At 33.7% G+C, this 13,346-nt stretch overlaps 1 protein-coding gene across 13 annotated transcripts in view; it reads right to left on the reverse strand.

Annotated features, from left to right (window-relative positions):
- The window catches only part of NBEA (neurobeachin), a 509,188-nt gene that overhangs the window by 62,021 nt on the left and 433,821 nt on the right, over nt 1-13,346 (reverse strand). For all 13 annotated transcript variants that reach the window (XM_038174546.2, XM_072032602.1, XM_072032605.1 and 10 more), the window contains one exon: nt 6,462-6,581. In XM_038174546.2, coding sequence (XP_038030474.1) covers nt 6,462-6,581 — 120 coding nt within the window. The remainder of the gene's footprint in view (nt 1-6,461; nt 6,582-13,346) is intronic.

Consider the following 13,346-nt stretch of genomic DNA (forward strand, 5'->3'; position numbering starts at 1 on the left):
ACATCAAGCTACAAATTTTCATAAAAGACAAATCTCAAAATACTGTCTTCCTAAACTGAAAACATTGAGTCAGCCAGTGTAAAATACAACATGAAGGAAAACATCAAGAATAAAATGTAAAAAAACTTCCCCAGAAGTTACCTCAGTTTGTGGGCATAAAATGAGGGAATGAACGGAACTAAGACACAGGATCAATATTGGGAAAAAAAATATATTTTAAAAACATTCATAGACCAATTAAGCAATTTACATGCATGCTGTTATTGTGTGCCATTCAGCTGATATACAATTTTGCGTTAACTAATACAGTTCAGTAAATTTCTTTACTTTTTTTTTTTTTTTAAATTGTCAAAACATATCAAAGGATCTAAATAAATCTTTCAGACTACATGACCTGTCATGGGTAATTTCTTACCACAATAAATATCTAGAGTTCAAAGAGTTAATAAAAATAGGGATTCTAGTGATCTAAATCCATTTGCAGTAATTTCTGTCTAGTTGTCCTTGACATTTCACAAGCTGGTAACCTCCTCTGCTCCCCTTTCATTCACACTTCTAATAAGACAGGTTAGCTTTCTATCATTTAATAGTCACCACCTTTCAAGCTGCCTGAGATGCTTGGCTCTTCTCAGATGAAGAACAATGCAGTAAAGCTACTGAGGGGTGTAAAAAAAGGTAAAATGAATATTATAACAGACATTTCTTGTCTGTAAATGTGATCTCTAGTTTATTTTAATAGCTATACTAAAACCCCAAGGTATAGTTAACAGTATTATATGCCTTGTGTCTTCATATAAGAAAACATCCCCAAATGCATGTTCTAATTTACAAGCTTGTGACAAATCCAGGCTGCTGAGAAATTAAACTTTAAAAATATGTCTTGGAGTGATAGAGGACCACTATTAACACTATCATAATTGTATACCGTTTGAATCACATCTGACGTTTCTGTTTAATATGTTTTGCTAAGGGTATACCATTTTATGGCCTCCCAATGAAATCAAATCCAACCCAGACGTTTTCACTTTTCTAATATAATTCACTTCAAGGTTTTAAAGCTGCCATTTCTTTTTCTTTCTTTCTTTTCTTCCCAAAAGGTTGATCCCCTGGCATCCATTAATTCCACAAGAGCCCAGTACTGGGTCAATGAGTCAGTCATGAGTACCTCCATTAACTGCATTAATTTACACTAAGGCACCTTAATGACATTTTGTCAGAGCTACCTTCTAAACACACTATTCAAAAAGTAATATAACAAGTTTGAGAGGCATTAGGAAAGATTAGTGCCTGAACTGGGGGTTCTGTGGAAATCAGTGTTACCAAAAACTGAAGAGGTAGGGGGGAAAAGGAAAAAATGTGAAAGCTGACTGGCCAAGTTATGGTCATTTCCGGGTGACTTGTTTCCTCAAAGGTCACTCCACTAACATTCATTCCTAGTCCAGCTTGTGCTGATTATCCGGAGAGAAGGTCGATGTTGATAAAGGGAGACAATAAAATAAACTGTTATCCAGGTTGTCCCCTGGGTGTTACCACTCTCATGTAGCACACACTGTATTAATTCTGTTCACTATAGGTGAACAGGTCTCTTTGAAAATGAACCAAACCAGCCCAAATGTAGCTAACAAAATTGCCTAAGTAGATCTTAAATCATCCACTGATCAATAACATATCACATGCTACATTTTTCAAAGGTGGCATACCTTTTGTCACAATTCAAGATGTATCAGTAAGTGCAAATTATGGGTTGTTTTTAGACTGATCAAACTACTGCCACAGCCCTGTTTTTCTTATCTCAATGTAAAATAATTTTGTTCCACAGGAGACTCCACATATGCAAAGGGAGAGAAAGTAGGGAGGAGGGAAAGAGAGAGAGAATATGAGAGGACACATGCATATGGAAAAACGGGACTGACCCACAAAACTGCAGCTTCCCAAACAGTTATACATTCATTTGCAAATGTCAAGTATTTATTTTTTAAATTTTAATGCAGCATTCTTTAAGTGTGCTTTGGAAGTTTTCTTTAAAATATCCTGATTTTGCAGAAGAACACTGATGTGGGAAGTGTCTGCAATGCTTAAAACCTCAATTTACTAGTTAAAACCGACCAACTTCAGAAGTGACTTCAGCACTTCTTAGTCCTCTTTCTTAAATAACAACCCACAGGGAAAAAAAATAAACAAATAAATAACACAGATTTCACTTTTCTTAAAAAAAAAAAAATTAAAACATTTTTAATAGACATGCTAATAAAGAATTAAGGCTAGTCATTTAATATGGCACTTGAAAGTAAAAACAGGCCATCTTACAATATGGCTTTGAAAAATGTCAGATTAATTCATTACACACACTGTTTTAAATTATTTCATAACCTGTGCCACAGTAATTAATGAGATTAGCAAGATCAGAGATTAAATGTGCTTAAAGCAGCTCAGATGAATTTAAAATATACGACAAGGAATACATGAATAATGAACATTTGCTGTTCTTAACACTTTTGAAAGTTTGCTACTTTGATGCACTGTCCATATTCCACATGCCTCATATATGTAAAGCCTAACAAAATCTCTAGGGTGGGAAAACCATTTCCAGCATGTATATCACATGGGATCCACCTCATGTGCCACTGCCAAAGATCTACACGTCCAGTTTTGTGTGCAGCCAGTAAGAAGCTACACAAATATGAGGAATACTTGGACAGATAGCATGCTTTAAGATTTTATACTCACATGTAAGCTCTACACATCTTTTCTTTAGCACAGCATTGACTTGCAGGACTACTATATAAATATTAGATGCTATCAGTCAGCTGAAAACGAATGTTTGGTTGCTTCATGCTCACAGAGCTGAAGTTCTTTAATTGTGCAAGACAGAGGTTGCTGTGCTTAGAAAAGAGGAAAAATGTGTAGGAATTTTGAGGGGGTTTCTTGGTGGCTCCTCAAACCTTTTCCTGTGTCTGAAAACTGATAAAAATGCATAAGAAGCCTGACAGGCATTCCAAGTAGGAGCACAACTGATCTGAAAAAAATGGGGTATTTGTAATATTAATAATAGTTCAGTTTCCTGTCCTTTTTCAGAATGAACTCTGAGGCCTCAGGGAAAAGTTGGCCCTGATGTCATGGCATTGAGAAACGCAGTTCATTAAGATCTTAAGCAACAAACAACAGCAACAATTAGCTGCTATACTCATTCTTGATTTATAGCTAAGAAACACAGACTCTACAAATGGAAAGGCCCTACAGGGTCAACTAGTGCATCCTCTTGCCGATTCATGATTGTCCCTGATGTTTTTCCACTGTTTTACCAGTCTACACTTCTAAGAATCCTGAGAAATAAGGATTTTATCACTTTGCTTTGTAAGGATATTCAAATTTCGAGAATACTCTCTTTCTCTTTAACTTTTCATGCTCTGTTGGTAAAGTAAACATTTTTCGGTTTTCCTTTAAGGTTTACCTCTTTGTTCCCTGGCAAAAAATTTTCTCCCTTTCATACAGTTGCATGTTTCATAGCATTTATGTTACCATGTCTTCACTCTTAGACATTAATTGTCCCACACATACGGTCTTTTTTTCCTGTATCCAACTCCTTAAATATATTTGTACTGCTCTTATGGCTCCCTCTGGTTTCAGTATATACTTTCACTAGCTGTTCTCCAGCAGAGCAAGAGCTCAGGATTTGCTTTATACAGCATGCATACATATTAAAAATCAAACAAGGAAAAAAGAAAAATTTGTGTTCTCCAAGAACATGAGAGCTATGAAACAAATGAAAGACTAAGCAAACTCCTTCAGCTGGAATTTAGATGCCATGATATATTTCAGTTGCCATAATGCTAAGCATGTAACTTTGGTCTCGTTGTTAGCTTTCCACTGTCCTGCTGATTTTCAAGTTTCCTTCTTAAAACTGAACACAAAACAGAAATGAATTTACATATACTACTTAGGCTACTGAAGTGTACTGAAGACTTATTCCAGTAGTGAATTTGTATCAATACATAATAAATTAATTTGATGATGTGATGTATTTAATGCTGTTATTAAATACACCTACAAACCTCTTTTCCTTTCTACCTTTATTTATTTATTTATTTTATTTAAACAGCTTATGAACTTTTTCTATTTGCTTTAGCAGCCCTTAAATGATTTAGTTTATTTTCAAATCTGCTTTTGTCTATTTTTATCTTAAGCTAAACCAACTCATGATAAATAAACTCAAGGTTAATTTCTAAACTCAACTGCCCTGTATCTTCATTAATTAACAAAACCATATTTTAAACAGCATCTTTAATCCCTGAAGTATCCCTGAACAGACAGGCCAGGGATTATCTGGAGAAAACATTTATTGGCTAACATACCTCATCTGTGCCTCCCATATTAGATTTTCTGTAATGACTTAGTTCCAAGTAGTATTTCTTTTTCTAATGGCATAACAGAAATGTATATATATAACTAAATCTGACTCTGGGGCTCAACAGAAGAATCCCAAATGTATGCTAGAATAAATTATTTTACAATCTTGTCCCCGATGAGACTCTGACCCTTAATTGTTACTAATTTATCCAAGCTTTCCACAGTTCCACTCTTTATGTTTAATGACATCAAAGTACATAGCTATACCATATCTTCACTTTTTTTGCCATCCTTTTCTGAAGGCAAGTACCTGTTTTTGAGTACTTTTAAATATTGTTTTATCTGAATAACTTTTTTTTTTTTTCTAATAAAAATACTTTTTTTTTTTTTAACTACAGCAAAATTCCTCCATAATTCCTGCATCTTTGCAATATCTGGCAGCAGTAGTTTAAATTACCCCACGTGGTTCACAAGGCTCCTGGTGTTTTCATAAATAAGTTCAGTTCCTTGTTTTACTGATAACTCATTTGGTTGCTAGTTTAGGAACAATCATTTCACTAATTATACACCCTACTTGAATACAATCTCTCCGTCTGTCCATAGATATTCCTTTATCTTTTGCTATGCCTTCATGTATTTAACTGCCCTCCTCCTGTGTACTAAAACCAGGAAAGAAGATTACAGTCACTTCCAACTGTCTTCCCTTATTCCTCAGTTTAAGGCTCTTATCTGTTATTTCAAACCCACTCCTAGGAGGCCATTCCAGTGGAGTACTAAGAAAACCAGGTTTTATTGTAAATGAAAAATAAGAATGTCATAAATGTGAATTCAAAGAAATTGCTGCATGTCAAATTAGTAGATAGTAATTTGAACTCCTTCCAACAAGTTTTGAAAATATATTTTTTTCATTCCTCCTTTTTTTTAAAAAAAAAGCAAATAAAACTATTTGTGAAAAAGGTAATACCAGTAATAATACTTAAAATATTATTGACTTCAAGATGAGCATAAATAAGTGTGAAATGGGTTTTAAGAGAGATAGGTTAATTTCTTTTCTTTAAAAAGCATTTTCTACCATATATTAAGAAAACAGTATAATTTACAATTCATTGTTCTAACTAGAAACTGAACAAGAATAACATGGTTTGTCCACATACACTTCTGAGACTGCTAAAATATTTATGCAAACAGCTCTGGATTAAAACTAAATCAACAAACTTACTTCTTCTTTTGTCAAGTTAAATAAAAAATATAATGGTAATGTGACCCTGCATTTCTTTATGCATTTCCTAGTATGAGTGGCAGTACTGAAATAGAAGAGATATTTTTATTTTATTTATTTTATTTTACTACTTTTTTTTAAGGTAATATATAAGTTAGAGAAAGCAATTATGGGTATACTTCAGTTTTTGCCTACCTTATTATGAGAAAACGAGAATCAAAAGTGGATAACAAAATTCAAAATATTATAAGATTTTGGTTTCTTTCTGATAAGGTTCCGTGTACACAAACAATAGCCCTCTGTATTTAACAATAGGTAAGGAATAACAACAGTAAAATCACCCTGCTCTCCGGCTGTTTCTGTATATCATGTAGAAGTTGTTTTAATCTAATGTGTATTGTTGCATAATACCCCCAGGCACAGTCAAGTAAAAGCTAAAGCTGTACAGAAAAGCCAACATTTTAAATGGGTCTTGTCATTAATGCTTTATTAATTGCCCCAGGCAATGCAAACCCAGAGCTAGGCAAGCTATAACAATATGACACTTTAAGGTCAAATCCAATTCCTGCTGTGTTTTATGGAGTGGGCCAAATATCGAGTTAACAGCAGGAAAGAACAATTTATTGGGCTTTTCTCCATCTCCTGATTATGTGATCTAAATTAGATCAGTTCAGTTGTTTTTCCATAAAAACAAAACACCTTTTGTCCACTCAACTTCAAAGAATCTTTGATTGTTTCTATTAGAACAATAATCTTTGGTAACATCTACTTTTTATTTAAACTAAATCTAGTGTACTGAATGTAAAGATATGACATACAAAATATTCTTTGTCTCTACAAGAAACAAAATACCATAAATGAAAATACATATTAATTCATTTAGTGTGTATGTTACCTTCACATCTGAGGTATCTCTTTGGCTGTTTCTCCAAGACCTGGCTACTGAAGAGAAGGTTCGATCTGGGTGGTCAAATTTGCCATCATTTGCATTTAGAAAGAATGTTGTAAAGGGCTCCTGTAGTCAATGAAATGAAGACAGATTAAAAAAACAGCAAAAGGAATCATGACGCAGGTTTCTAATGAAATCCAAATGACTTTTTCAGATCAAAATAATTCGTAAAGGAAGAATTAAAGAAAAATATGGCACTTCGTATTTATATCTATGCATGATAATCTGTACTGAATATCTTAGTACATTTATTGGTGCTAACATATTTTGCACACATAGATCCTGAGCTCTAGTAGGAAAGGCTATTTTATATATTCACTCTGCCATAAATTTAATTATCTATCAGTGGCAGACCTATGGATTTAAGTTCTAGTTCATGCTGGTTGCCTACTTCACTGCAACCATTGTGAACACTCTATGTGTTACTTATGTTTTGTTTACCTTTTGTAAGACAGTATGTCAAAATAAAATCTTAAAAAATCCCCTGCTTGGATTTTCCTTTTGTTTTCATTTAATTTAAAAGACCTCAGAAAGTTCAATTTTTCCTCCTGGTGGGCAGAATGGCTGTACTTAACATTTTGAGGCAGTTACAACTTTATCATTATTTAAGGGCAGCCAAATGTCAGCTACGATGTTTTCCCTGCTCAAAATATTCTTCATCTATGTGCCAGGTTTTAAGAAAAGTATACAGAGTATGTACAGTGCCTACAGAGGCACTCAGAGCTGAACTATTTAGAATTTTTATTTTTGCTAATTCTATCTGAAACCACACTCCCAATACTTACTAATGGAAGCAGCTATTAAGTTTTGGGTAGGAAGAGCTCAAGTCTTTGACAGTCTGGAGAAGCCATTTTTATGTCACTGCTTTCCCCATAAGGGAAGGGTTTGACAGTGGACCAAATCCTTAATTTGACCTGATTATTGAGATTACTGCCAACAACCTGGTTTTCCAGAACCACACCACTAGCTCTCTGATTCAATTAATATTTGGCAATATGTCCACATGGATGGAAACCATTTCTTCCTTTTCTCCAAAGTACTGTGGTGAGTGTTTGAAAATGTTTTATTTCTTCCTTTAAATTCATGCCCAAATTTATTTCCGTGTATGTCTGCTTATTTGGAAACTTCATTAATCTTCAAAGCAGTTCATAATCACCAGATCATAATTCATATTATAGCATTACACAGCTACTATTTGAGTTTTATTACATATTTTGTTTCTGAATATAGCAGGGGATTCTTGAAGAATTTTTGAGGAAATTATGTCTCATTATACACATTGTATTTAAATTATCCAGGATTATAGAGGACTAAAGTAGTTCAGTTTCACTAGCATTTAACAGCTAAGAGATACATAAGGAAAGCATGGATGCAAAGGTATTGAAAGAATTCCAAATGAGGAGGAAGATGGAAGGTGAGGGAATTCCAGTTTCCAGAGATCATTTTTTTTCTCAAATTTTTCATCCTTATGTCTTCCCAACTACTCTTTTCTATCATATGCAACAGTCAACACAAGCTACTTTCTTTCAAAAAGAAATATTCCAAATTTCTCTCTCTAAAGAAGAAGGAATTAGATGACTCTGTTATTGTTATCACAGTATGTTGGTACTTTAGAAGTAGCTTAAAGCAACTGTTTATATTTGAACAAAGATTTTTTTTCAAGGACCAGTATCTTAACTTTCAGAGTACATGCAATCATTTTCATTATAACAATGCCAGTCACTCTATTACTTTCTAATTGCTTTCTGATTTTTTTCATATTTTTTTTTCTATTAAAACATTGGGAATTTATTTTTAAAAGATAATTTCAAAACAATAGTCATAAATCTTAGAAATTTATTTTTGATACTACATTAATTCCAACCAGAGAATGCCAATATGTGCTAATTAATTAATTAAAAATAAATAAATTACATGAAAAACATCACAATATCATTTATTGTTGGAGTACCCTAAGTCGCATTGCACAACAGCTTTGTTTGCATTTATTATTATTGAAATGGGGAGTGCACAGCAAATGACAAAGAGGTTTATAAATTGAACAAAATATTAGAAGTTATCAGTAGCTCAACATGGAGAGGAGCATAAAAGTATCACAATGAACAGAAATACTGAAAGAATATAAATTGTTTTATATTATATATATATATATATGAACAGTTGGGGCTGGTCAAATTAAAGAAGAGAAGGCCCTGGGGTGACCTCGTTGTGACCTTTCAGTACTTAAAGGGGACTTACAAAAAAAGATGGAGAGCGACTCTTTTATCAATCAGATAATGAAAGAACAAGGGGGAATGGTTTCAAACTTAAAGAGGAGAGATTTAGATTAGAGATTAGGAGGAAATTCTTCACTCAGAGGGTGGGTGGTGAGGCACAGGAACAAGTTGCCCAGAGAGGTTGTGGATGCCCCGTTCCTGGAGGTGACCAGGTTAGATGAGGCCCTGAGCAACTATGGGTTGCTCATAGGTAGGGTGGCATCTCTACCTATGGCGGGGTGGTTGGCTCTAGATGATCTTTAACGTCCCTTCTAACCTGAGCTATTCTATGATTCTATGATATTTTACAGTGCTCCCAACAGGGAACTCCATGTAAAATACAAATGATAAAGGGTATTATTTAGATTCAGAGATAGCAAACTGAAAAAATGTACACAGAGTTATAATTATATCTAATTCACCCTAAAATTCTGCTATTATTATAATCTTAACATTATATTTACATTAAATTATGTTAACAATAGAATTATTTTCATTTTAATTACATTCGCCTCCCTTTCCCATGACAATTTCTGTGTATATTCGCAATAGCAATCTTTGAAAATTATGCCATTTTTTCTAGCTTATTGATACAGAAAAAAAATTATAAGTTCTTTATCTGAACGTAAACAATTCTGTTGCCTAACAGCCCCTGCCTACCACTTTTATTCTTTGTAAAATGTATAAGTTGTTGTGAATGCCATTGTGGTACTGTCTGTGGGTCACTGCTGAGGTTCTGAAATCAGAAGCAGCTGATGGATTAAAAAAAGCAGAAACCAGAAAAATGATGTAATTACAATAAATTATGTAAAAATATTAATCCAAAATTCCATGACAACATTATTTTAAGTATCTGAGACAAATATACAAAAGCAATAAAATTCATAATCAAGGATTAAACCTTTAATAGTTGAGCACTACAGGGTGCCCTATTATGCTATCCTACTATGACCTGTTGTGCCTATCTTTTTGGATGTTTAATCCTTTGCAGAAATTCACAGCTTTCACTTGCTTTATCTCAGACCTCTCACATATTTTGAAGGTATTTTTTTCTCTAGGAAGTCAAGTGCTTATATCATATAAATATATTTCATATCTCATTCAATAGACTCATTTAAGTAGTGTTATTCTATGATACCAATTACTGTCATTTCATGTAAAGGTTTTGTTGCTATGAAAACTATAAAGCTGCACAATGTTTTCATTATAACCCCATCTCACTCATTCCTCATATTCTGAATAAAATTCACGCCTTCTTCACTGCCAACGAGAAGCGAAATTCGTGGGATTCTTGATTACAATGAATACAAGCTTGGGCTGTGGGAACGAGTAATTTTTCCATTCAACAGCACTTCTCTTCCTCCATCTACCCTCTCACAACACATAGTCCCATTGGAATCACTTATGGTGGGAGGAGGGGAGAGGAAAGGAAGGGATGTGTCATTCTGAGACATCTTATGCTAAACAAAAATGCCTTTTCAGCCTTTTGTCAGAGTAAAAAAAGAGGTTATTTTTTTTTCAGAGTGATGTACACTTTTTATCTGATATATCTATGACTGCCCTGCTCAGGCTTACAGAATAGATTCATGTTTACTACAATCTATTTACAAGAGGACCTAAAATCCTCCCCACCTTTGCTTAGGGCTTAATCATACATGACTCACAACAAATCCAGGACCTCTTCTAACTTATACAGGTACTTAGTCATTCTAACAGAAACCAGAAGTCCTCTACAAACTTCTTCATCACCCCATCCAAAAAGATGTAACTAATTCATACAAACACAGTTTCTTCAACAGCAACCACCCAACTGCACCATAACTCTAGCCTATTTCACCTCAAAAAACTTGAAAACAATACCAATACTCAATTTCCATTCCATGACTCAAGACAGAATTCCTTTTTCTGTCTACTTTTCTGTTTTATTCTGTCTGCTTTTCAGGTAGAAAGCTACAAGGGTATATGGCATTCTGTTGTACAATTCTTTGTTTTAACTATTCTGCCTTCTTGCAATTTAAATACTCACTGGTCCAGATGGAAAATAAATGGAAAAAAAAAAAAACAACAAAAAACAACAACAACAACAACATCAACAAAAAACACTCTCAAATCAGGTGGTAAGGTAATATAACCATGAATATGGTTATGAATAGTTAGATATAATAAGATCTATATATATATAAGAAATATACATAGAAATAATAGAACTTCATTTGTACAAAATATAACAGTACCTACAGAACAGAGCATCCCTTTCCAGATTACTTTTCATTCTGTTTGCTGGAGAAAACCTGTGGATGATGTTGGCTCAGATTTCCCAATGAATAAGTAGAACCTTTTGGTTAATTTGACTCAGCTTCTTGGATTTATATCTAAACGTGTGATGTGCAAAAGACTTTGATTTCAGTAACACCTCAAAGGATGGGAAAGCAATATTATATAAATCAATGTTCTGTGTTAGTTTTTATCACCTTTATTAACCTGACTGAACAATGCTGTAGACAGTAGACTTTCACATTCAATATCTCTTTCTGTAAAGTAGTCATCTAGCTAATAAAGTACTAATCAATTTAGAAAGAACGCTAACCACTCTTTAGAAACAGTTGATTTTAGATACGAACCTATTGTTTGGAGATCATTTGGGATTCATTTGTAATACTAGCATCAAATATTTCTAGGCAGTGGCTCAGTTTTTATGAAGCTAGCTAGAGGGTTGTTTCATGACTTTTCAAAATTCTGTAATGATATAGTGTTCTTAAATGCACAAACCATTAGTTTTAATCAACACGTACAGGTTAATGATAAATTATAATTTTTGTTCACATATGAATGTATGCATATGTACAGAAGAAGAGTGCATGCATAGTCTTGCTTCAGGAGAATTTCAGGCTCAGCTGTAAAACCCTCAAGAGGGATTGTAAACAATCTGGAAAGGCCCAGTGGGGCTGAGACATTTACGGTCCTAAAACTGCCTTCATTTTTCTCTTAGAGCTGTTGCAGAAGAGAATAGAGCACATCTAGACTGGTACAAATGGGTCACAGAAAATACAAACAGAAGCTTTGCAGATGCAATAGCATCTCAGTATCTCATAACTACTTCAGTTAAGGATTACAGCCTATTCTATCAAATATAATGAAAAGTGGAAGAAGAACACAGTAACAAATTGATTATGTTTGCTGTAATTATAAGTAGTCTCAACATATTATGAGCTGAGCCAATAGGATATTTTTGAAAATGTAATGAAATAGGTCAATTCTAAAGATGGACATTTTATGGACAATCTTAGTACACAAACTAATTCAATTTTCAGAGAAAATTCTACTTGCCGTGAAAAACAGATTAATGACAAATGGCAGGCAGAGATTGATGATATCAGAATAATAACACAGAACAGAACTGACGCTAAGGTATAAAGTGCCTTTTATAAAAGTAGGCTGGTATATTAGATAAAGGAAAGAAACAGAGGGACATATACAGAGGGACAGTAGGTCCCAGATTATCACAGAATCGACTCAGAAATATGATATGTTTTGAAGCAATGTTTTGAAAAGAACTGACAGGAACCAGATTGCATCTGTCAAAGCCAAAAAAGCAAGATTCAAATATTTTATTTTTTAAATTTTGTGGCAACTCTCTCTATATTCAGATACTTCTATATTCATATACTTCAGAGAGGCTGAAACTACCTTTCTTACTGCAACAATTACCTCTTCCAATATAAAGGCCTAAGCATATATTTTCTCCCTCTTAGATCTCCATTACTCTATACTTCTTTGCTCTACTTCTATCTAGACTCATTCTCAGTGTAGTTTTGTGTTTTGTTTTTTTTTTTCAATGTATAGCTTTATTGTTTGTTTTCTTTCATTTTCTTTCATTTTCTCTCTTTCTCTCTATCTTTCATTTTCTTTCTCTCTTTCTTTCCTTTTATTCCTTGGGTTACTCAGTCTTCTCCCAACATTTTACTTACCTCTCTTGTCTTTCACACTCATTTTGTTGTCCTTTTCTGGCAAAAGCTCTCTTGTAACACATTTCTTCCCACAAAACTTTTCCAACATCCTAAAACACTGAAAGTAATTTTCTGTCTGGATCTCTGCATCTCTAATTGGCACCTTTCTTTTCCTGGACTAGATTATAATTTATTTAATAATAATAAAGTCTTATATGGTCATCTTCACTAACTCATAGCAAAACATGAGTGAAAAAATTTCATGAGCAAGAAATCTTTCTTCCAGAAATCTGACTTAGCTTTATCTATCAACTTCACTTGCATAATCTTCTCCCTTAGGGTTTTTTTATCTTCTACTTTGTAGCCAAAAATCTTCTATAAGGATCATGAAGATTTTATAATCTCCATATCTATGATCTTTCACTGTCTCCTTAGAGACTTATTTTCAAATCTTTATTTTGGTTTTCCACATGCAGTCCTCTCCAGCCTTCTCAAGCATTTCCTTTATACCTTTTTATGAGCTTCAAAGTTTTCCCACCCTTTCACTTCTGTCGTCTCCTCCCAGTAGGGATTGCTTTTCTTTGATTGTCACTTGTATTTAATTAAACCTCAAATATCTATCTAGATGT

This window comes from Anas platyrhynchos, chromosome 1 (genome assembly GCF_047663525.1).
Source record: "Anas platyrhynchos isolate ZD024472 breed Pekin duck chromosome 1, IASCAAS_PekinDuck_T2T, whole genome shotgun sequence".
NCBI classification, from domain to species: Eukaryota; Metazoa; Chordata; class Aves; order Anseriformes; family Anatidae; genus Anas; species Anas platyrhynchos.